Raw genomic sequence first — 23,858 nt, forward strand, 5'->3', positions numbered from 1 at the left:
AAAGCTGAGTTGGCTATGCTTTGCAAAGCTGAGAACTCCCAGGGAGACGAGCTCAGGCTCAGAAGTGGCAGCGACTCTGGATTCCAGCCTCCCAGAGCTCTCTGGCAGACAGACTGAGCATGGGAGTCAGACTTACCATCGCGGCATGCATGGTTTCTTTTGTCTCCAGTTACTCGTATACAGCAAGCACTCTGCCAGACATAGCAAATGAAGAGTTCATCAAAGACTGCGTTCACATTCATAACAAGCTCCGCTCAGAGGTGAATCCAACAGCCGGTGACATGCTTTACATGGTAAGAAAAATATCAGTGTTTGTGGAGTGCCAGCCAAAAATAACTAATGTGTATCGACTTTGGGGGTAACACCTTGTTGATCCGGAATGCTGTTTTCACTATGATTTTTGTGTGCTGCAAATTCACTATCTGTGATCAGAACACATTCAGTTTGCCTTTTAGCTTTTGTTACAAAGTCTCCAAATATATTTTACTTCTCTTTTTGGGCACTTCCGTTTGGGTAGATTGGTATTTGGGTAGATATCACTTCTCTTTTTGGATATTTTCTTCCTGGTTAACTTTTTTATTTTTTATTTTTTTGGTTTTTTTTTGTTTTTAATCTCTGACTCATCTCTTCCTCATTTCTCCCCTCCCTCCTTCTCCTCTTCTTTTCTTTCTTTCTTTCTTTCTCCACCCCCCCCCCCCCCAGCAGAGTATTGAATTTCTGAGGAAGGCAGCATGGCATCTGAGGAAAGATGAGATGTTGATTCAGTAAAGCCTGGATCTGAATCCCAGATATGGAGCTTTGATCTGGTTTTTAGCCTTTCCAAGCACTGAAAACATGGATTACTGTGGCCAATAAACAGTGTTCAGTACTTTGCACTTACTGGACCTTTGAGTAAAATATCAGTCTATCTTCTTCACTAAGATTCTGTATTTCACAAAACTTCTCTAGTATTGTCATTGCACCTCATTTCCCATCCAAATTCCTACCTACTCATCTCAGTTACATGGTTGAGTAAGAAATATCATTCTTGACCCCTGTATTGTTCAATAATATTTTTTGCAGACTTGGGACCCAGCACTTGCCAGAATTGCAAAAGCATGGGCGAAAAATTGTCAGTTTGAACACAACTTTCAGCTGAAGCCACCCCATAAGCTGCACCCAAACTTCACTTCCCTGGGAGAAAATATATGGACCGGCTCTCTTTCCCTCTTCTCTGTGTCTTCAGCTGTCACAAACTGGTATGATGAAGTGCAATACTATGACTTCAGCACTCGGAAGTGCACAAAAGTCTGCGGCCATTACACTCAGGTAAGCATCTACACAGTATTTGCTTGAAAGTGTCCTTGCAGCGGTGAGGAGAAAACTAGAATCTATGGCTCAGAAAATACAAAGTAAGCTATAAATTTGAGGGAGTAAGGGGTTACTTTCTTGCTTTAAAAATAATAATGAATAGAGCAGATTCCAAGAAAAGAAGAGATAGGGCTTGAGGCAATTTGCAAGCATTATGTGAGAGCCACCAATCTGTACAGAACTAAATATTAGTTCTTTGTTAGATAATTCATACACTTGGGGTTATTTTAAGCCTTAGAACACATCTGGTATCTGAGTCTCAACTCTGCCTTTTACTAGCTGAATGGCACTGGGGGGAAACAATTCTTAACTCTCTGAGCCTGCTTGTGCTGGTTTGTTGTAAGAATTGAACATGGCCCTCAATATAGAGCACTGAACACTACAAACACTCAAATGCAGCTGCAGATGTTGCACCCTCCCAAACCCAGGGGAAATCCCTGGACATACTCCCCAAGACGAGGGTCCCTCTTCTGGAGTGGGGGGTAGAAGGTAGTGGTCTCTCAAAGAGAAAAAAACGGTAGGATCACTCAGCTTGGGCTTTGCTATTGGTAGGCTAGACTTTTTAGTCTTATCACATCCAATATATTACCTTTCCTTTTTTCTTTTATATAAGGAGAAATTTTACAAACATGTTCAATTAATTGCTTTTTCTTAAATATTATGTATTTCAAAGGCAGAGTTACAGAGAGGCAGAGGCAGAGACAGAGAGACAGAGAGACAGAGAGAGAGAGAGAGAGATCTTCCATCCGCTGCTTCACTCCCCAAGTGGCCACAATGGCTGGTGCTGGGCTGATCCGAAGCCAGGAGCCAGGAGCTTCTTCCATGTATTCCATGTGGGTGCAGGGGCCCACAGACATGGACCATCTTCTACTGCTCTCCCAGGCCATAGCAGAGAGTTGGATTATAAATGGAGCAGCCAGAATTCAAACAGATGCCCATATGGGATGCCAGCACTGCAGGTGGCGCTTTACCTGCTATGTCACAGTGCCAGCCCCCATCCAATTAACTTCAGGAGGTTCATCTCTGAAATCTCAGGCCCATGTGACATAAATTTAGTTACTTCCTCTTTTTTGAATCTGTTGAGTGATGGACATGTAGTGTCGTCACTTGTATATGCAAGTATGGTTTAGGGGTCTCTTCTCAATAGAGCAGTCCTCTGATCTCTATTTGCACACTGAGCTTTTGTCCATTAATCTGAAGTACCAGGATTTTTCATACACTTTGTATACCTTCTACACTTGCTAATTTTACCTGGGATTCTCTTGCCTTTCATGTTCACTTGACAAACCTCATCCAGCTCATGTAACTCCTGCTGAGTGAAATTTTGCACCTCTGTCTGCCTTGGCCAGACTTGCTCTGTCCTTTTGCCCATGAAGCACTGCATCAGTGTCTGAATTGCACTAGCCCAACACTATCATGCATCCGTCGACACACGTGCCTTTCCCAAAGGCAGGCTAGCTCTGAAGGGTCAGCCTCCCTTCCCAGCTGCAGTCCACTTCCCCTGGCTTAACTCACTATTTCTCCTCACTCCCGTTTCTCTGAGAGTTGACCTCAGTAAACTGATAAGCTATTGTCTCAGCTTGTGTTTTCCAGACTTTGGATCCCTTGTTCATGCTTATTTTTCGCAGTTATATTGGAAGAAGGATCTGATAGCTCAAAGACTCATTGTTTTCATCCTTACAAGAAATCTTGCTAGAGAGTTCAAGATTTCTCAGTTGCCATTTTAAATCCATGCTCAGAAGTTATCTCAAATGGGTGTTATAACCTCTAACTTATCATAATCTTCTTTTGAAATCAAGCTAGTTGAAGATTTGGCCAAATGATGATGGTTGCATGGAGTAAAGGCAACTGAATCAGGGGCAGGCATTTGGCGCCAATGATTAAGGCACCATTTGGGATGCCTGCATCCTGGCTGTGCTCCATTTACATATTCTTGATCATGCAAACCCTGAGAGACAGCAGGTGATGGTTCAAGTAGCAGGGTTCCTGCCAACTCTGAAAGAGTGGGAATGAGTCCCTGGCTCCTAGCTTTGGCTTGGCCCAGCCCTGGCTGCTACGATCATATAGGGAGTAAACCAGCAGATGGGAGATGTCTGTCTTCTCTGTCACTATGCCCTTCAAATAAATAAAATAAGCTTACTGGCTAACTTATGAGAAGAAAGACAATAGGTTCAGTATCTTTTATGTCCTCATAAAAGTATTTCTTGACATGTTCAACATTTCAGATTTACTTGAACTGGAGATAGACTACATTTAAGAACTTTGAGTTAGTAATATGAAAGGTTAAATAAATTGATATTTTGCTGCTGCCAGTTCAGCTTTGTGAAGTTTGGCAATAGTTAGGACTATTAGATTATTTGGATTTGATAGTACCAGGAATTACCACAAGATGGCACTACTGATCTTATTTTTGTTCGTATCTACCCCATCCCTTGCTTAAGATTTTTATTGTTACATTCTCAGAAAACCAATAGAGCTAGGACATTTTCACAATTTCAGGTTTCCTATCTCTTACCATTGTTATCAGACTCCTGACTCAGTAAAGGGGAAAACACTCTGAAAGCATCTTGCTTAGGGCACAGACTTTCCTAAAAGTACTTCACGGCCGGCCAGAATTAAGTTTCAATTTTTCATTTGTAAAAATAAAGGCAATAACACCTATGGATTCAGTTGTTATGAGGATTAAGAATTACAGCACATGTAAAGCGCTTAACATCACACCTGACACTAGGGTCTCAGTAATAAGTAGTTCTTACTCTCTTGTTGTAATTATGGCTTTTATCTGCCATATAAAAAGAAAGAAAGCATACAACAGATACCTGCCTGATTGAAAATGAAGAATTTTCATTAACATAAAAAGGAGAATAAAATTAGCAGTAAAGAAACAAAATGCAAACATTTGCTGAGTGCTAGCTGTGTTACAGAAGTGTTCTAAGCATTTTTTTTTTACCAGCTCATCCAGAAGTTCAAAATAAGCCTCGTGCAGTTGGTGCTGTTATAACTTCATTTAACAGATGAAGAAGTTAAAGCCAGCATCGCACACTAAGTATCAGTTCTGGGATATGAACTCAGGCTTTGCAGCCCCAGAGCCCACAATTTTAATCTAGAACCTGCATACCCATGGAGCCTTTCAAAAGAGACCAACGTGAGTGGATAAATAAACTGTGGTACATCCACACAATCAATATTACTCAGTGATGCAAAGGAGTGACCACTAATGAACACGAGGGCATGCATGGGTTGCAAATGCTTACTCCATGTGAAAGAGATTAGGTATAAAGGTATAAAGGTAGGTATAAAACTACCTTTAAACGTATTTCCTTTATGTAATATTCTAGAAATGGCAAAACCACATGGACAGAAAGCAGATTAATAATTACTGGGCTGGGAGTGGGGGTCAGGGTGGAGGCTGATCACAAGGAGACACAGGGGATCTTTGCAGGGTGACTATGGTAAGGGCTGCACAATTGTATGCTTTCAGCAAAATTTGTAGAAATGTATACTTAGGGGGATGGCATTACGGTGCAGCGAGATAAGGGGCTGCCTGCAGTGCTGGCATCCCATATCAGAGTGCCAGTTAGAGCCCTGGTAGCTCCACTTCCAACCCAGCTCCCCGTTAATGTACTTGGGAAAGCAGAAGATGGCCAACTCTTTGAGCCTCTGTCACCCATGTAGAAAAGCAGGAAGGCCTGACTCCTGGCTTTGGCTTGGCCCCGCTCCAGCCACTGCAGCCATCTGGAGAGTGAACTGGCTGATGGAGGAGCGCTTTTTGTCTCTGTCTGTCACTCTGCCTTTCAGATACATAAAGTAAACTTTAACAAACAGAAAAGAATGAATTTTACTACTTGTTAATTACTCTAATACATTTGATTTTTCAAGAGATCAACTAGAACACAAAATGAATGAAAACTAACATTTGCACAGTTTGGGGAAGAGAAGCACTGAAGGCACAGGGGACCTAAAGATAAGAATACTTAGGATACATAATACCACGGAAGAAAGCACTGGAAGACCGAAGGACAACAATGTACAGTGAGCTAAGGTGATGGCACCAGGAACAGAGAATATTGGACCTCGTTAGTATGCAGGAAACTCACTTCAGCAACTTGTTAAAAGAATCAAGGACAATTGCAGTGTCATGTAGTAGCTTGGAGCATCTTAAACAAAGCACCCCACCCCCATTTAAAAACTACTTGAGATGCAGTGAATAAAAATTAAGAGATTTTAAAAATAAGACAGAAATGATCGAAAAGTCAAAGTGTAAGCACAGGATCAAGCCTGAGGGCTAACAGGTCGCATCCACCTAGGCTGTCTCGGGGAGACGCTGGCTTACACTGCTCCAGTCCTTGTGCAGCGTGCAGTTAACCTCAGGGTTATTTCTGGTCATGAAATGCACAGAGAACCCTTCCTTGGAGAATATCTCCAGTTTTAAAAGTTTATTTATTTATTTATTTCCAAGGAAGAACAATGGGGGGGGGAGGGAGTAGGAGAGAGAGAGGGAGATAGAGATGGATGGGGGCGGGCAGCTAACGAATGAATCTTCCATCCCTTGGTTCACTCCCCTCAAAAGCCTGCAATAGCCAGGGCTGGGCCAGGCTGAAGCCAGGTGCCAGGAAGTTCACCCCATTCTCCCACACAGGTGACAGGAACTCAACCACCTGAGCCAGCACCTGCTGCACCCCAGGGTGAGCATTAGCAGAAAGCTGGATCAGAAGCAAAGTTGGGACTCGATGCCAAGGGCATGCAGGTGCTCCAAGCAGTGGCTTAACTCTCTGGGGTCAGCTCTTACCAAAGCCCGCTGCTTCCAGCTCCAGCTCAACACTTTTTTCCAGAGAAGGGTCCCATGCTCTACCTTCCACCTCGCTAAAGTCAAACTGTTGGGTAACACACGGCTTCACACCTGCTTCTCTTTACATTTCATGAAGGCATTCGCTGTCTCCAGCTCACTCACCTTTGTGTCTCCTCTATTTAGCAGTTTTTATTACTCAAACAATTACTCCAAAAATGAGTAAAAATGGATGTAAAATGTGTTTTGATATTACTGTAAGGAGGAGTGCACTTAACTTTAGGTTTGTCTTCTGCTAGTTCTTTAAAATACTTCCTTCTTTAGTCTTCCACAATACCAAATGCTCGTGGTCAAGACGAACTATATCATTTGTGGTGCTCAGTGCAAAACAAAGATGTGGAAACTGCTGTTCAAAAGGCAAAGGGAGAAGTACCAGTGAAGTTGTGAAACCTGCGACAGCGATGATTTAAACGAAGGTGGAGCAACTGTGGGCCATGACCACCATATTAGGCACCAGCCGGGCTGCCAACAAAGCTGGCTCTGCCCTTCGTCTTCCTGCTGTGTCACTGACCACCCCTTTTCTGTGTGCCTGTGGGCTGTTTGTTTTTCTTTATCCCACGCTCTCATTTACCCTGTTACCTATTTTGTCTCAGCCTGCGTGATCTCATCCACCCCCGTGACTTCCTGATCTGTGTCCCTGGCCTCAGCCTGTCCTCTGAGCTGCAGACGGCTGAGTCTAGCAGTGGCATCGCTCTTCTTTAGGTTGTCTGGCAGGCATCCGGAACCCCTCGCCCATGCTCTGCTTCTGTACTTTTCTCCATCTCGGTAAAGATTGTTAACATTCCAAACCAGGACTTTATTTTTTTGCATTTTCCCTTTTACCCCATACCCAAAACAAGAATGAATCCTTTCAGCTTTACTTCCAAGTTGAGGCCTGAACCTGATCAGTTCTCAGGAGATCCATTGTCATCACCTGAGTGTGAGGCACCTGCTTCTCATGTCTGTGCCGCTGAAACAGCCTCCAACACTACCTTTCTTCCCTTGCTGTTTCTGGTTCATTTACTTCATAACGACCAAAGGGGTCTTTGAGACATGAGGAAGCACATCACTGACCCACATACAAGAACTGCCAAGATCCAGGGGTCAGTATTGTCGCACAGAGGGCTAAGCCATTGCTTGGGACGCTAGCATCCCATATCAGAGTGCCAGTGCAGGTCCTGGCTATGCTGCTTCCCATCCAGTTCCTTGCTAATGCGCTCAGGAAGGCAGAATGAGATGCCTCAAGTACTTGGGCACCCATGTGAGAGACCAGGATGGAGTTCCTGGCTCCTAACTTTGGCCTCGCCCAGCCCAAGCTGTTGAAGCCATTTGGAAAATGAACCGATGATGGAAAATCAATCTCTCCTCTCTTCTCTGTCATTTTGCCTCTGAGCTCATCTTTTGTGACTCTCCCTTGCTGACTAGATCCCAGTCCACTTGCCTTCCTGCTGCCATTCTTATCTCCACTCAAGTGCTTCCCAGGGCCTTTGTCCATGCTGCTCCTTGGGCATGGAATCCTCCTCCTCCATCATTCAGGTCTCCTAAATGTTCGCCCTGAGGGCTGCATCCTCATCGTTCAAGTCTCGGTCTAAGCACCTCCTCTTCAGAGATATCTTTTCTGAACACACAAGTCTGAACACTCAAGTTAACTCAAGTTAACACTCCTCTCCTCCCCATCAGTACTCTGGAATTTTATTTCTTCATTGTAATAACTGCCAAAAATCATCTTAATTACTGCTCATATGTTTATGAGAATTGTACACACACACACATCCATGCACACACACACAAATAGTAATTACAGCTGTATTCTGAACACCCACAACGTCCCTGGGAGTAAGTACGCTAAGTAACGACAGTGAGCACACCTCACCACGTTTATGATCACACCCAAATACTCATTGTAATGTTTCTCTCTACCAAAAATCCTTGTTTCCTTTCAGGTTGTTTGGGCTGATAGTTACAAAGTCGGCTGTGCAGTGCAGTTTTGCAGTCAAGTTTCTGGCTTACCCAGTTTTTCCAACGTAGCACATTTTATATGCAACTATGGACCACCGTAAGTGCCTGAATCCCTGAAACACTCTAAAAACACTCAAACAAAACCCAGTTCTATCTTAAAAGTATTCATCTTCATTATAAGAAGTATAGATGATCAAGTATAAAGAAGAAAATGGATATAACCCTTAACTTGTCTGTTGGGAGATCTACCCATTAACATTCCCTACATCTTTTTGGGTGTGATTGTAGGTAGGGTGGCTGCACGCCCACATGCACACTTTAAAAGCACTACATAAATACACATACCCACATATTCTTAAAAATAGCAATACCAAAATGTTTGTCAGAGACATAAAATAATTAGATATGCTCACAATACCACAAAATGGGAGAATTGATGTTACATCATATTTATGGGTTTATGAAAAAATTTGGCAATTGTTACACAATTTTCAAAACAAAAATATGAATTCCTCAATTTATGAGTTATCTACTCTTTTTATTAAAAAATTTATTTAATTGAAAGGCAGACTTAGAGGCACGCACACACACACACACACACACTCTTCCATCCATTGGCTCACTCCTCAACTGGCTGCAATAACCTGGGAGAGGCCAAGCTGAAACCAGGAGCCAGAAGCTTCATCTGGGTCTCCCATGTGGGTGGCAGGAGTCCAAGTACCTGGGCCTTCTACTGTTTTCCCAGGCACATTAGCCCCTGGGAGTTACACTGAAAGGGAAGCCAGGACTCAAACTGGCACTTCCATGTGGGATGCTGGCATTGCAGGCAGCAGCTTAACCCACTGTGCCACACATTGGCCCCCCTCATATACTTTTTACAGTTATGCTTTAAAAATGAAAACAATTTTCCCCCTTTAGAAAGAACTGACACTCCACTTCCTTTAAACTTGCATATGTGTGCTTGTGAATCATAAACCATATTTAGAAAATTTTCACACAGGAAATGTTTTCTACTTTTTACTTAAAATTATACCATTTCCATGAACATGTCTTACCTCCTTAAAATTTTAAACATGATTTCCATAATTATAAAAAACAATGTTTATATAATTCTTGAGTGTGCTAGGCAGTAAGTATGTATCATATATTAATTTACTTAATCTGAATCTACTGATGAGAATACTGAGGCATGGACAGGGCAGCTGTGGTCCTGCAGCTGGTGAATGTCACAGCTGGACATTGATTTGTCTACCTCCAGGGTCTGTGCTGTTGATGGTAACACAGCAGTTCATCCCCTTGAAGAATTTAGATTGTGCCCTATATTTTCTTTAATACATGATGAGAAACTTTATAAAGATTCAGTCTCTTTTACTTCCCTGAAATTCTTCAAAGTAATACTACCAGGTAAAAAGTGTGACCATTTTTTAGTTTTGTAGTTTTTATTTTAACACCCATTGCCAAATTACCCCCCAACTGTCACCTCCTCCACTATATAATCACCATTTTATATCTGTTTCTACTTCTTTTGCAGTATTGGTATTATAATTTTATAAGATTTATTTATTTACTTATTCGAAAGTCAGAACTGCAGAGGGAGAGACAGACAGAGAGAGAAAGAATATCTTCCATCCACTGGTTTACTTCCCAAATGGCTGCAATGGTCAGGGCTGGGCTGGTCCGAAGCCAGAAGGCAGAAGCCTCTTCTGGATCTCACAGATGGGTGCAGACTTAGGCCATTTTCTGCTGCTTTTCCAGGCGCATTAGCAGGGAGCTGGATCAGAAGTAGAGCCACCAGGACTCAAACCAGTTGTCCATATGGAATGCAGGCACTGCAGACAGTGGCTTCATCTGCTACCCCACAGCACCAGCCCCAGTATTTTCATTTTTAAATATTTTCTAATTTGATAGAATTTGTATTTTACTTACTTTGCATCTCTTTGATCATTACTGGTTATAAATTTCTTCATCCATTTATATTCTTCTCTGAATCATGTGGTCTGTCCATTTTTCGACTAGAGTGTTTTCCTAGTGATTCACATAAGGGTACTTCAAAAATTCATGGAACATGAAATTAAAAGGTAAGTTTGGGGTGTGTACTTGGCCTGGTAGTTAAGACACTGGTTAGAAATCCTGTATCCTATTTTGGAATATCTGAGTTTGAGTCTCAGCTCTGGCTCCTGAGTCCAGCTTCCTGCTGATACAAACCCCTATGGCAGCTGTGGTGGCTCAAGGGTTAGGTTCAAGCCATCCATATTTGGTGTGATTATTGTGACCACTTGGGGAGTAAACCAGTAGATGGGAGCTCTGTGGGTGTCTGTCTCTGTTTCTTAATCATATAAAAAGGGGGAAAGATAAGCTTATTTTGGTACAAAAAATAAGAAATTAGCAGTCTTCACAAAGTTTGTAGATTGTGTATCATGGAAAAAGCTGTGAATGGCCTTGGAAACTGGCCAAAGCTATAATTCAATCAGCAATGTTAGTTTACTTTTTTTTTTTTTTAATGGTTAATTTACTGTGTGACCTTGGACAAGTTAGTTAACTATCTGAATCTCAGTTTCATCTCTAAAAGATCAGGATAATAACAGCACCTACTGCTTTGGGTAGTTATGAAAATTACACAAGAAAGCTATGTACAAAGAGTCGGGAGCGGCGTTGTGGTTCAGTGGGTTAAGCTATCCTCTGTGACACCAGCATTCCATTCCAATCCAACTCCCTGCTATGGCTTGGGAAAGCAGCAGCGGATGGCCCACGTGCTTGGGCCCCTGCCATCGACAGGGAAGACTGAGTCTGAGCCCCTAGTTTCAGTCTGGCCCAACACTGACTGTTGTAGCCATCTGGGGAGCGACCAGCAGATGGAAGATTTTCTCTCCCCCCCCCCCCCTCTCTACCTGTTAACTCTGCCTTTTAAATAAATAAATCTTTAAAAACAAGACACTGAATATATGTTAACTTCTGGCAATGGTGATTGAAAAAAAATTTTTATACTTGTTAAAATAATAAAATCCAGATGTGAATGCTCCTGGTTTAGAATCAGTTTACTTGCCTTCAGAGTTAGAAACAATATTAAGTTGTAAAGCTTAGAGCCAAAGTTATAACATTGAGTAAATCTATGTGAGGATACTTTTAAATGTTGTGGAAAAAAAAAATGGAATTAAAATGTCTATTTTGGCACAAAATGTTTTGAAATCCATGCATTTTTTCCCTAATATGCATTTTTCACGAACTTTTTGAAGTCCCCCTCAAAGGCATAGATTTCAAAATTTGGGGCAGAAAGATGAACTCATCTTTCAATTCCATTTTCCACAAATTTTTTTAAATGCCCTCATACATTCATTTATTCAACAAACATTTATTTACTGAGCTTCAAAAGAGAATAAGCCACAGTCTGCCCGTATGAGTTGTTTTTTGAGGCAGACACAGTAAAAATACAAATAAAATATTTGCATCTTGGTAGGGACAATGTAGGAAACTTAAATGCTACTGTAAATCCCCTATTTAAGCTGAAATGACCAGGAAAACAACTTTCTGTGAAATGGTTAAGCTCTGACATATATTTAAGCTTAAGAATTAGAAAGAATCGGATATGAGATCTGACAATCTGGGGAACAGTAGTCTGGTCTGAAGAGCACACAGAACACCAGAATGCTTGGCCCACTGAATGAGATGAAATTTAGGGGCAAAGGAGGGGGAGGGGCAGCACACATCACAGACCTGGCAGAATTTTGTAGATTATGGCCAAGTTTACCTTTATTCACAGTTCCTGCAAATTCTTTAAACATATAGTTCATGTTCATCACTTTGAAATAACTAAAGAAACTCGTATTTTTATATCACAACATTTTGTTAGGCTCCTATCTAATATAATTTATTTAGGGTTGGTCGACTGAGAGTAAAAATGGGTCATGAGAGCTGGAATAAGATAGACAGGCTTCTGGAATATACACACTATTATTATTTTTTTTTTTTGACAGGCAAAATGGACAGTGAGAAACAGGGAGAAAGGTCTTCCTTTACTGTTGGTTCACCCCCCAAATGGCCAATGCGGCCGGCGCGCTGCGGCCGGCACACCGCACTGATCCAAAGCCAGGAGCCAGGTGCTTCTCCTGGTCTCCCATGCAGGTGCAGGGCCCAAGCACTTGGGCCATCCTCCACTGCACCCCCGGGCCACAGCAGAGAGCTGGACAGGAAGAGGGGCAACCGGGACAGAATCCGGCGCCCCGACCAGGACTAGAATCTGTGTGCCAGCACCGCAAGGCGGAGGATTAGCCTAGTGAGCCGCGGCGCCGGCTGGAATATACACATTATTTAGGCCAAAGAGTAAGAAGGAGGATTGCCTTGGAGTTAGAAAAAATTTAGTTTTCCTATCTGTAAAACAGAAACAAAAACAACTTCCTCCTAGAGTTATCATAATTAAACAAGATGATGGACATTAAGACATAGGTTCTCAGACATAAGCATATAAAGTGACCTCCACAAATATTAATTTCTAGCCTCTGTTTCTACTTTCCTCTTCACTCCTTACTAATCCTCTCAGCCTTTGGACTTCCACCTGACAATTCTGGATCTGGTCAAGGAATCATAGTAATTTGCAAGCTGGAAAAACAAAAACAAAAGCAAACAAACAAAAAAATCCTTTACTAATGAGACATTTTTACTTTATAGTGGAAATTACCCAACTTGGCCATATAAGAAAGGAGCCACTTGCAGTGCCTGCCCCCAAAATGACAAGTGTTTGGACAATCTTTGTGGTGAGTAAAAGGGACAATTTACCAACAAAACAATGTTAACAAACTGTTCTAACTTTCTACAGGATTAAGAAGGTAACTCATTGTTCTATCCTAATAGCTATTCCAAAGAAACTGTCCCTAAGGAGCAATCAAACCAATGGCTTACTGTTCTAGGAAAGAATACATTTAAGATATATATTTGTTTAGTCTTCCAAGTACAAGTTCCGTAGAACTTTTGTATCCACATCAATAACTGAACGGAAGGCAGAAGGGCTGGGATGAGGAGCTTAAGAAGGGAAGATGGAGTGGATCAAGTTTTGCTGCGTGAATTCTGAAAAAAACAAAAGTCCCACTGCTTATGTATTTTCTAAGGTCCCTTGTATGCCTAAAATTCAAAAATCCTATTAAACTGCCTTCTTTCCATTAGTAAACAATGAATTCTTATCTTTACTCCAGGTACAACAGTATTTAGATTGGCTCCCTGAGTCAATTTTCTCCAAGGCCCACCATTTTTTTTTCAACTCACACTAATCCTGTTAATACATAGTAATATACAGCCACACAACTACCTCTTCATAGAGTATCAATGCTAACTGAATTCTTCCTTTTGTTTCTATGATATTACAAAGAATATGTATATTACATATATTTTTTTTCCTTCCAAGTAATGTAACATAGGGGCTAAAATACTACAGTTTTAGAACCAATATGCCCATTCCCAGTTAGACCACTGTGACCCGGGCATTTCAGGACCTATTTCCTCAACAGTAAAATATGCACAGCAGTACCAATTCACAAATTTGGTGAAACAATTCAATGCAAACTCATTCTTTCCCTTTAACAATCTAATTAAACTACCACTATTACAACAACAAGAACACATTGAAGGTATTTTAGCTTTTGACCTTTGGAAATTAGGTTCAAGATGACTTACGTCTTTGTGGGATAAAACTTTAGATTACTAACAGTCCCATAATGAGAATCCCCAATAAGACGAAGGGAGAAAACATGGTAATAGGCATAGAATTTTTTAAAGATGCAAAATGCATATTCTATTTTAAATGACTTCTCAGCATTCTTAATTGATTCTGTTACCCATGTCCTGTTTCCAATGCTGGGTTTATGTAGCTCTATTTTCATAAAAACGTAGGTTTGTTTGGAAGCTTCTATTTTGCACTAATACTGCATATATGACTAGACTTGCCATTAAAAAAAAAGACCATCCCACCTTTTATCATGGAGTCTGGTGAGGGTAAAGGTTAGATATAAAAGCTTTTAACATATTCCTTCACTGACAAATTATGGCAAGAACTAGAGAAAAAAATTCCTTCATGGTGTTCTGGTTCGTAGTTCAATATGTATGGAGGCCAAATCCAGATTTTCCAAAATATGCTGGGCATACAAGTGGTATGAGATAATTTTAGTTAGTGTATGTTTCTAAAATGTTAAATGTTCAGTTATAAACACATACATAAGAAAAATAACTAGAATATTACACCCTTGATTTCATGAGTAGAATTGCAAGAAGTTAGGGCAGCAGCTCCATAGCAATTTGCCACCAGCAAAGCCCAGTCACAGGAATGATCTGGGAGGCTCCCAATGCCCAGAAGGCCAGCTCCTTATAGGCTTGCACCACAGGCATCCAAAAGCAACTGGTGTAGAACTGGTGTGGAAAAAGAGTTTGACTCATAGAAGAGAGCATCGGCCGGCACCGCGGCTCACTAGGCTAATCCTCCACCTGTGGCGCCGGCACTCCGGGTTCTAGTCCCAGTTGAGGTGCCGGTTCTGTCCCGGTTGCTCCTCTTCCAGTCCAGCTCTCTGCTGTGGCCCGGGAAGGCAGTGGAGGATGGCCCAAGTGCTTGGGCCCTGCACCCGCGTGGGAGACCCATGAGGAAGCTCCTGGCCATTTGGGGGGTGAACCAATGGAAGGAAGACCTTTCTCTCTGGCTCTCACTGTCTAACTCTGCCTGTCAAGAAAAAAGGAAAAGAAAGAGAGCATCAAGAAGGCTAAAAGGCAGTTGGGGAATTTATTTACTGTGTTCTGTCAAATTTTGAATAAAGATAAGGAACATGAGAAAGGTAATCATGACGATAGCCAAATGCTCTATTAATTTAGACATACTGGAATGGATGAAAGAGATGACAGTGTCTCTTTACCATTCACTCATCATAAGCAGTATCAGTTTAAAAAAAAAGATGTATTTATTTATTTATTTGAAAGGCTGAGTTACAGAGAGGCAGAGGGAGAAAGAAAGTTATCTTCCATCTGCTGGTTCACTCCCGAGATGGCCACAACGGCCGGAGCTGGGCCAGCAGCCAGGAGTTTTTCCAGGCCAGGCGGGTGCAGGGCCCAAGCATTTGGGCCATTTTCTACTGCTTTCCCAGGCCACAGCAGGGAGCTGGATCAAAGTGGAGCAGCCAGGACTCAAACAGGTGCCCTTGTGGGATGCTGGCACAGCAGGCAACGGCTTTACCTGCTACACCACAGCACCAGCACTAGTATCACTTTTCTTAGGAACTTATCTTCAGAAAAATATTTTAGTACATTGTTCACATTATTTCCAGTACTCATTTATTTTTATTTTTTAAATGTTAAAGTTTTAATTTTAACTTGAATGTTTAATTGTATTTATTCTCTGCTACTTATAGCATATGATTTTCCATTTACAGTATTAATATAGTTTTCCTTATATAGTAAGTTATTACATAAGGTACAAAAACTTGACTTAAAAATACTAAGTTGTTAACATAAAATATCTTGAATAACATTTTTTTCTTGAATAACTTTTGAAAATCACATCAATAAAATCAAGGTTAATGGTTATAATTAAAGATAGCATTTTAAAACAAAAGCCTCACCTGTACCTAATCTTTTAATATTTTTTCTTTCTTTTCCCTGACTTTACAGTTAACACACAGAGAGACAATGTCAAACGTATGTATATAAACCTTATTCTGTTTAAGAGCTATGTAAATGATGTCACTGTATTATGAGAAAAGTGTCTGAAAGGATGTTCTGTTTGGTTCACAGGTTACTACTCAGTTGTATATCCAGACTGGCCCATAACTTCACGTAACAGATATACATCTCTCTTTCTCATTGTTAATTCGGTACTTCTCATACTGTCTGTTGTAATCACCATTTGGGTAAAGCACAAATACCCCAATTTAGTTCTCTTGGATTAGTACAATGCAGGAAACAAACAAATAAAAAAAAAACCACTCATTTATATGTGGCTTTTTTTTTTAAACTGTATCTCTGATTTCTATTTTAAAACATTTCAGGGGGAAAAAAATGAAAGCAGCTGTAGAAGTCCAAACTCAAAAAGGAAAACTGTTTAACTTCCTAACTCTATCAGACAAACTCATCTTTACTTTCCACTTTTATATAGATAAACAATGTATAGAGGTTGCCAAAGTGGGGCATTCAGTGAGTACCCGAGCCCAGGTTTCAGCTGCCAACGTGTAAGATCAGTAAGCTGGATTAGGTGATTGTAAGTAATACTCCAGAAGCCCGCATTAGTTAAAAACATTAGAAACACTTCTCATTTGCTGATTTAACATGATTCTGGATTTCCCTGCTCTCTTACAACTTGAAGTCTTTCTGGTTTACCACTTTCCCAGACTCAAGAATAGAAGAGTAACTATGAGATTTGACTTCAGATGCCTTGATTTTCTGCTTATGAGCTGTTTAATCTTGGAATGAAATATAAAATGAATCCATAAAAAGGTATAAACCTAAATATTTACTTTGTGATTAAGGAGGGAGAAAAAGCAAACACTGAAAAAATTTCATTTAGTCTTTTCAAAACAAAATGCTGAGACATTTATTATATTTTAAAAACCAATGGCATCAGACATTGGCTTTAATGGATAATTATAATCATCATATTCCAAAAATCTCTCTATATAAAAAAACCTTAAAAATTACTAAAATCATACTTGGACAAAACCTCCCTGGATCTGATCATGTACAATGTACAAGAAGACATATACTACTTTTTAGTACAAAGTTTTCAAAACACATGTGGAGAATATAATAATTTATATTTATAAAGAACACTGTTCTATGAATAAAAGAAACTCAGAAAGAAGTGATCGGAGCAGTTTTTCTCACAGATAAGGCGATTAATACCTTAGATTCTCAAAATCCTTTACAAAAGGAGATAATGACATAAGTTTTAGTTCAGTTTTTTTTTTACATGTTACTTTTTTTTCTTTTTCTTTTCATCTGCTTCCATTTTAAGCTTAACTTCTTCAGCTGTAAGTGCTCCCAATTTCTTGTTCTTGGCTTTCTTAACTTTTTCCTTGATAGCAGCCACATCAATTTTAGTTTCAGTAGAAGCTAGAAAAATTAAAAATAAAACATATGTAATTGTATAGATTTTATCAAATCAAATATAAAGGACACATGCTTAAAATAATAATTTTAGAGAATTGGAAGATAATGTTATAAAATATCTTTCTAAAGAAAAGTTAGAAATTTCTTCAAACTGAGAGAAAACAAATCATAAGTACTTTTAACATGTACTAGTGAAAAGTAGACACGAGGCTGGCGCTGCAGCTCACTAGGCTAATCCTCCACCTGCAGCGCCGGCACCCCAGGTTCTAGTCCCGGTTGCTCCTCTTCCAGGCCAGCTCTCTGCTGTGGCCAGGGAGTGCAATGGAGGATGGCCCAAGTGCTTGGGCCCTGTACCCGCATGGGAGACCAGGAGGAGGCTCCTGGCTCCTGGCTTTGGATTGGCACAGCGCACCAGCCGTTGCAGTCATTTGGGTGAACCAATGGAAGGAAGACCTTTCTGTCTGTCTCTCTCTCACTGTCTAACTCTGCCTGTCAAAAAAAAAAAGATATATATAAATATAAAAAGCCAAATTTAGTCTTTAGAATATTAAAACTCACAAGATAAAACCTCATCATACAAACCACCCAGCAACTTGAGGAGCACAGACAGGTAAAGTTTCCACTATGAGAGCTGCTACTCTTATTAATCACTACAGACCAGCTACTGAGCACCTTCAAAGCAATTCACTAACAGAATGTCCTGACTGGAAATTAAAATGCAGATACTTAGTAACTTCTATATCACCTCTGAGCTACACAAAATACAGTACTTTTAAAGCAATTAACACTAAAGCAATATGAGACACTAGAATTGTAATGGGTTATATATGTTAAGTTATGGCTGATAATTTATGTATAAACTTGCTGGTGATCTTTGAATCCTGTGTGCCAGTCATTCTGGAGGATTACTTTAGGAGCAGTACAGGTGTTACCAGAGGAAAAGAAAATGTAAAAAGGGGAGAGGAGGAATTAGAATGAGGCTAGAAATGTAGAAGAAAAGGCATGACAGTGTCTTCTCTTCATGTCTTTTTAATAGTCCCTGAATAAGACCTTTCTGTCATTACTTTGTCAGCATCCTTTAGTCCTAGGTGACAAGATATTCATGTTGACAATAGAGGAGCAAAGTTCATGTCCCAGCTCACATAAATAAAGAGAAGACATGCACACTTCTGATAAACCTTCTTTGAGAGGCATGAAACAGAGCTCAGGGATCTTACTGCTTCAGTTACTTTTCTTTTTACAGAGGCTACACTGACTGCTCCAGATTTATGTCTATACAACTAAGAGTATTTCCCAAGCACAGTTCACAGGTCTGGGAGGACTGTAATTTTGGGGCACTCTTTAAGTCATCAGCTGCTATTACGTGTTATATTACCTCAGTCATTTCTAGTAACAGGATTAGTAATGAATGAAATGCTAAGAAAACTAACGGAAGATACGGTTATTCCTTTACTTAACACTCACAGACACACAGACACATTCACTATGACTTTACTTTTAATAAGACTCATATCCTATCAACAGTTGAAAACATTACCTTCCTTAGGTTTCACAACTGGTTTTTCTTTTGGTGGAATAAAAGCTTTATTTCTTTCTTCTTGTCTTTTACTGAGAGCTTCTGCTTGTTTAGCCTACATTAAGACAAAGCACATTATTAAAATACAATTTTTAAATAACTGAAGTACCTATTAATTTTGCTTTGTATGTTGTGAAATAAGACGGTCTTACCTTTATTGCTTCCATTTTCTGTCGCTTCTTCTGACTTGCCTTCAAAAAGTACTCACCACTGGCCAATTCCTTATCAATCTGTTGAGGACAGTATTAATATCACATCAGAAATAATGTAGACAGGGGCCAGCACTGTGCTGTAGTGGGTAAAGCCACTGCCTGCAGTACCAGCATCCTATATGGGTGCCCGTTCGAGTCCCGGCTACTCCACTTCTGATCCAGCTCTCCACTATGGTCTCGGAAAGGGCAAGATCTCCACGTGAGAGATCCAAAAGAAGCTCCTGGCTCCTTGGCTTCAGATTGGCCTACCTCCAGCTGTTGCAGCCTTTTGGGGAGAGAAAACCAGCAGATGGAAGACCTCTCTCTCTGCCTCTGCCTCTCTGTAACTCTGTCAAATACATACATAAATCTTAAAAAAAAAAAAAAAAAGAGGTGCCGGCACTGTGACGTAAAGCCACCACCTGCAGTGCTGGAGTACCATATGGGCGCTGGTTCAAGACCCAGCTGCACCACTTCTGATCCAGCTCTCTGCTATGGCCTGGGAAAGCAGTGGAGGATGGCCCAAGTCCTTGGGCCTCTGCACCCTTGTGGGAGACCTGGAGGAAGCTCCTGACTCCTGGCGCTGGATCAGTGCAGCTCCGGTCATTGCGGCCATCTGGGGAGTAAACCAGTGGGTAAAAGACCTCTCTCTCTCTCTCTCTCTGTAAATGTGATGGTCAAGTAAAATAAATAAATTAAAAAAAAAAAAAAAAGAAGAAGAAGAAGAACAGAAAGAAATAATGTAGACAAGAGATCACATCTTACAAAAATCTTAAAGTCCCTGGGGTAAAAACATCAAAATCAAAACTCCATAATTAATTCATAAAATTAGCTACATTAAACTAAGGAACTGTGCTCCAAGCTGAGAGATACACAAAAGCTTGGAAGTAGGGATGTAGGCAATGTGTTTTTGGAATACAAAACTGCCTAGCGTGGGTGAGATGAAAGTGTTTCAGAAAAGAGAGGAAACTGGAAGGATGAGTTTTAGGGAAGCTGGAAGAAGCCTGAATACTGGCCGGCGCCGCAGCTCACTTGGCTAATCCTCTGCCTGCGGCACCAGCACCCCGGGGTTCTAGTCCCGGTTGCTCCTCTTCCAGGCCAGCTCTCTGCTGTGACCCAGGAGTGCAGTGGAGGATGGCCCAGGTGCTTGGGCCCTGCACCCGCATGGGAGACAGGGAGGAAGTACCCAACTCCTGGCTTCGGATCGGTGCAGCGCAGTGGCCATTAGGGGAGTGAACCAACAGAAGGAAGACCTGTCTGTCTCTCTCTCACTGTCTATAACTCTCTCTCTGTCACTCGCTCTCTCACTGTCTAACTCTGCCTGGGGGAAAAAAAAAAGCCTGAATGCCACGCAGAGGAGGTAAGATCTGACTGTAAGCTCTCTACTAACTCATTTAACTCTCATTAACAATTTTCTGAGATAGGTATTACCATTAACCCCATTTTGGGCATGGGAAAATTGAGGCACAGATGAGTTAAATAACAGTGTCAGAGCAAGTCACATAAGACACTGCTGTTCTGAGAAGCTTTCAAGGGAAGGAAGATAAGCCAATTACACAAGAGAGGGCTCTAAGAATGACAGACGCTATGAAGGCACAACTTAGTAACTGATTCAATCCAGTTTCCTCTATTAGTTTCCTTCTGTCTCTTTTTCTCTTTCCCAAACAGACTCCATGATCCAACACTTCCATTTTTTCACTATGACCATCATTCCCTTTTCCCTTGACCCTTCATCAAACTTTCCCCAAAAAACTCCAAACACAGAGCTGTAGAGAAGCAATAAAAATGATATTCAGAAAGAAATGAGTTAATACACTGAGTAGAAAAATTAGTAAAGAGGGAAGATAGAGCCAATGGAAAGAAGAATGAAGCAAGATCCCTTTGGAGATAGGTGAAGATCAAATTCAAAGAACAAGCAGAAAAGGTCGAAACAGATGGGAGAAAAATTACAAGGGAAAGAAGAACTAAAAGGGTTCTTGTCTGCCTGCCTCAATTACTTCACTGGTGTAAAATGCATTGCCATCTGTGGAAAAGGCAAGTACTGAGAGGAAACAGAGGACACACAGAACCGAGAGATGACTCCAAGGACTCACTCATCTCAAGTTGGAAACATAAATTCTTAGTGAATTTAATCCAAAGGTAAGATTTTTCTCTAGCTTAGTTTGGTATCCACATTCTGGGAAAGAAGTCACGTTTTGGAACTGATTCTAGTTTTAAAAACTTTTACTGGGAAGGCAGGAAGAAAAGGCAGCATGGAAGAAATCAGTGACGGAGCAAGAAATAAAAGGAAACATTGGTCACAATGGGAAATGAAATGAAGGAGACAGTTGACATAAAGGAAGATACTTACGACTTAGATACAGAATTTAAGAATTCATAATTGGGGGCTGGCATAGTGGTATAGCGGGTTAAGCTGCCATGTGTGATGCCAGCATCCCATATGGGCACTGGTTCAAGACCTGGCTGCTCTACTTCCAATCCAGCCCCTGCTAATTGGCCTGGGAAGGCAGAAGAAGATGGCCCAAGTGCTTGGGCCCCTGCATTCATGTGGGAGACCCAGAAGAAACTCCTGGCACCTGGCTTCACCCTGGCCCAGCACTGGCTGTTGCAGCCATTTGGGAAGTGAATCCATGGATGAAAGATCTAACTCTGCCTTTCAAATAAATAAATAAATCTTTAAAATATTTCTTAACAGGAACAGGCATATAGGACACAGTCATGAGAATGTTGCTAAGTAGAGAATACTGTGGGCTAAATCACTGAATTTATCATTTACAGAGGCTACAGGGACACAACTGACCATCAGTCACCTTCATAAGTTTACACTCCTAATGTACTTGGCTCAAAATATGCCCTAACTCAAGATTTACTTAGCTTCACATTTGCCTATAAGTATTTACTTTCACCTCTTCTACCTACATATACAAACATACTCCACCTAAAATATGCTCAATAAAGTTTGTGACAAAATAGGTTGAAACAGTTTCCCCTCATATAAGGTTCAACAATGTAATACTGACCTGACTTTCTGGCTGTGGAGGTGGGAATGGTGTATACTCTTTCTTAACAGTTTTCTTCTTTGGTTCCTTGCGTTTGTTCACATTTTTGTGTTTAAACTGTGGCAAAAATCTTTCCCAACTTTGTGTTCGTAATTCAGAATCTTTTGCCAGCTCTCGTTTAATCATTAAGGTCTTCAGTCATGTACCAAACAAAGTAAAAAATTTTAACACGTACATATGACAAAGTAAGGCATTATAAATATTGCTTCTATAAATAACAAAAGTAGTAAGGAATAGCTCCTAGTCTCTTCAGTGGAATTAAATCAGTTCTAAAAACAAAATATATACCATTTCAATTATAATTATAAATGTATAATTTATCCAAGCATCAGAAAACCATTAAATTTTAGATTAAGAAATGTATGGGAATGGCATTATGGTGAAATAGGATAAGCCACTGCCCTCAATGCCAGCATTCCATATGGGTACCAGTTTGAAGCATAGCTGCTCCACTTCTGTTCCAGCTCTCTGCTAACGTGCCTAGGAAAGCAGTGGGAGACAGCCCAAGTCCTTGGGCCACTATACCCATGTGGGATACCCAGATGCATCTTCTGGCTCCTGGCTTTAGTCTGGCCCAGCCCTGGCCACTGTGGCCATTTGGGGAGTGAACCAGCTGATGGAAGATCTCTCTCTAACTCTGCCCTTCAAACAAATAAACAATCTTTTTTTTTTTTTTAAAGTAGATCTCTTAAAATATAAAAGGAGATGAAAATGAGACTAACTCAGCTTTTCAACCATTATTTCTTAAAACTTTTAAAACTTATTAACAGCAGGGAGGGTTCTAAATTCGCTTATCCCTATAAGCAGCAAGCTTTCAATAACAACTGAGAGAAACAAATACTCTCGTGATTAGACAAAATCCAATACTCTCAAATTTCTCCAGAGCCATTTCACATTTACAGACATTGGAACATAAAAGGATGCAAAGCAGGTATCAGACACGATTGACTTTCCTTTTATCTGTAACATCCCATTGTAACTCAAAATCACTTTCAATCTAATTTAACAGCAACTTTTTAATTTTCTCAAATTTAAATGGAATGTTCAACAATCATCATAAAATGGCTCATTATACCATGGTTACCTCTCTAGGGATAATCACAAACTTTGTATACAAGAATAAAACAGATCCAATTTGAGTGTTAAGTTCCAAAAAAAGGTTTTAAAATGATCTGAGATGTTCCATATTTTAGTAGAAAATCAGAGTCTTGAAAGATTGAATCTTTAAACATCACATGGGGGCTCATAATCTAAGAATACTGACTGCTATCATCTACAACAAATTCTCTGGAGCCAATCATTGTGTTAGAACCGTAAAACACATGACAGCATTCCTTTCAATAGTCCTCACACTGTACGCCAAGGAAACCCAGGCTTCCGAAGAAGCAACTACAAGACTTGATTAAGTTGAATGAGCTGAATCCTACCCTCTAGGTTTCTACATAACGATCACTGGTATGGTCATATATAATCAAAACTCACTTTAATGTTATAAATTGGATGAATGTTCTTCATAGTATCTAGGACTACTTTCCGTACCTGAAATTTGCGAAGAAAAGTGAATTAGTTACTTATAAGCATCTTAATGAACTGGGTAGATGATTACTATACTACAAAATAGCCTATGAGTCAGGGACTGGTTTCTAAATCTTTCCTGAGTAGAAACATAAAGTTTCCCAATGGCTGCTAAAATGTGATACAGAGAACTAATAACAGCAACACTCTGGAGCTATGTGATTTAGGGGGAAAGACTGCTGAGTTTAGAGTAAAAAAATGACAGCCCAAATACTGGGACTACGAATTCAAACACATATAGGAAAAGCACTTGA

The 23,858-nt window shown here is 40.5% G+C and overlaps 2 protein-coding genes across 6 annotated transcripts in view; one reads left to right on the plus strand and one right to left on the minus strand.

The window, feature by feature from the left end:
- Positions 1–16,091, plus strand: GLIPR1 (GLI pathogenesis related 1). 2 transcript variants are annotated; one of them, XM_002711344.6, is made up of 6 exons: positions 1–293; positions 1,063–1,308; positions 8,119–8,231; positions 12,797–12,882; positions 15,770–15,796; positions 15,893–16,091. In XM_002711344.6, exons 1-6 carry the CDS (start codon positions 120–122, stop codon positions 16,045–16,047), a joined length of 801 nt encoding a protein of 266 aa, XP_002711390.1. In that variant the 5' UTR covers positions 1–119; the 3' UTR covers positions 16,048–16,091. The 2 variants fall into 2 exon arrangements, 1 of the variants encoding a protein (XP_002711390.1); XR_016216172.1 differs by lacking the exon at positions 8,119–8,231.
- KRR1 (KRR1 small subunit processome component) overlaps positions 15,417–23,858 on the minus strand; it is a 19,154-nt gene continuing 10,712 nt past the window's right edge. The window contains exons 5-9 of one of the 4 annotated variants that reach the window (XM_089307445.1): positions 23,512–23,568; positions 21,991–22,161; positions 18,932–19,009; positions 18,741–18,834; positions 15,417–17,206 (exon numbers count right to left, since the gene is read on the minus strand). In XM_089307445.1, the coding sequence (XP_089163571.1) occupies positions 17,067–17,206; positions 18,741–18,834; positions 18,932–19,009; positions 21,991–22,161; positions 23,512–23,568 (540 nt within the window). In that variant the 3' untranslated portion in view covers positions 15,417–17,066. The remainder of the gene's footprint in view (positions 17,207–18,740; positions 18,835–18,931; positions 19,010–21,990; positions 22,162–23,511; positions 23,569–23,858) is intronic. The other 3 variants (XM_002711261.6, XM_089307446.1, XM_089307444.1) reach the window with 3 other exon arrangements.

The sequence above is a fragment of the Oryctolagus cuniculus genome, chromosome 11 (genome assembly GCF_051225735.1).
Source record: "Oryctolagus cuniculus isolate XC-2025 breed Fujian yellow rabbit chromosome 11, ASM5122573v1, whole genome shotgun sequence".
Taxonomy (NCBI): domain Eukaryota; kingdom Metazoa; phylum Chordata; class Mammalia; order Lagomorpha; family Leporidae; genus Oryctolagus; species Oryctolagus cuniculus.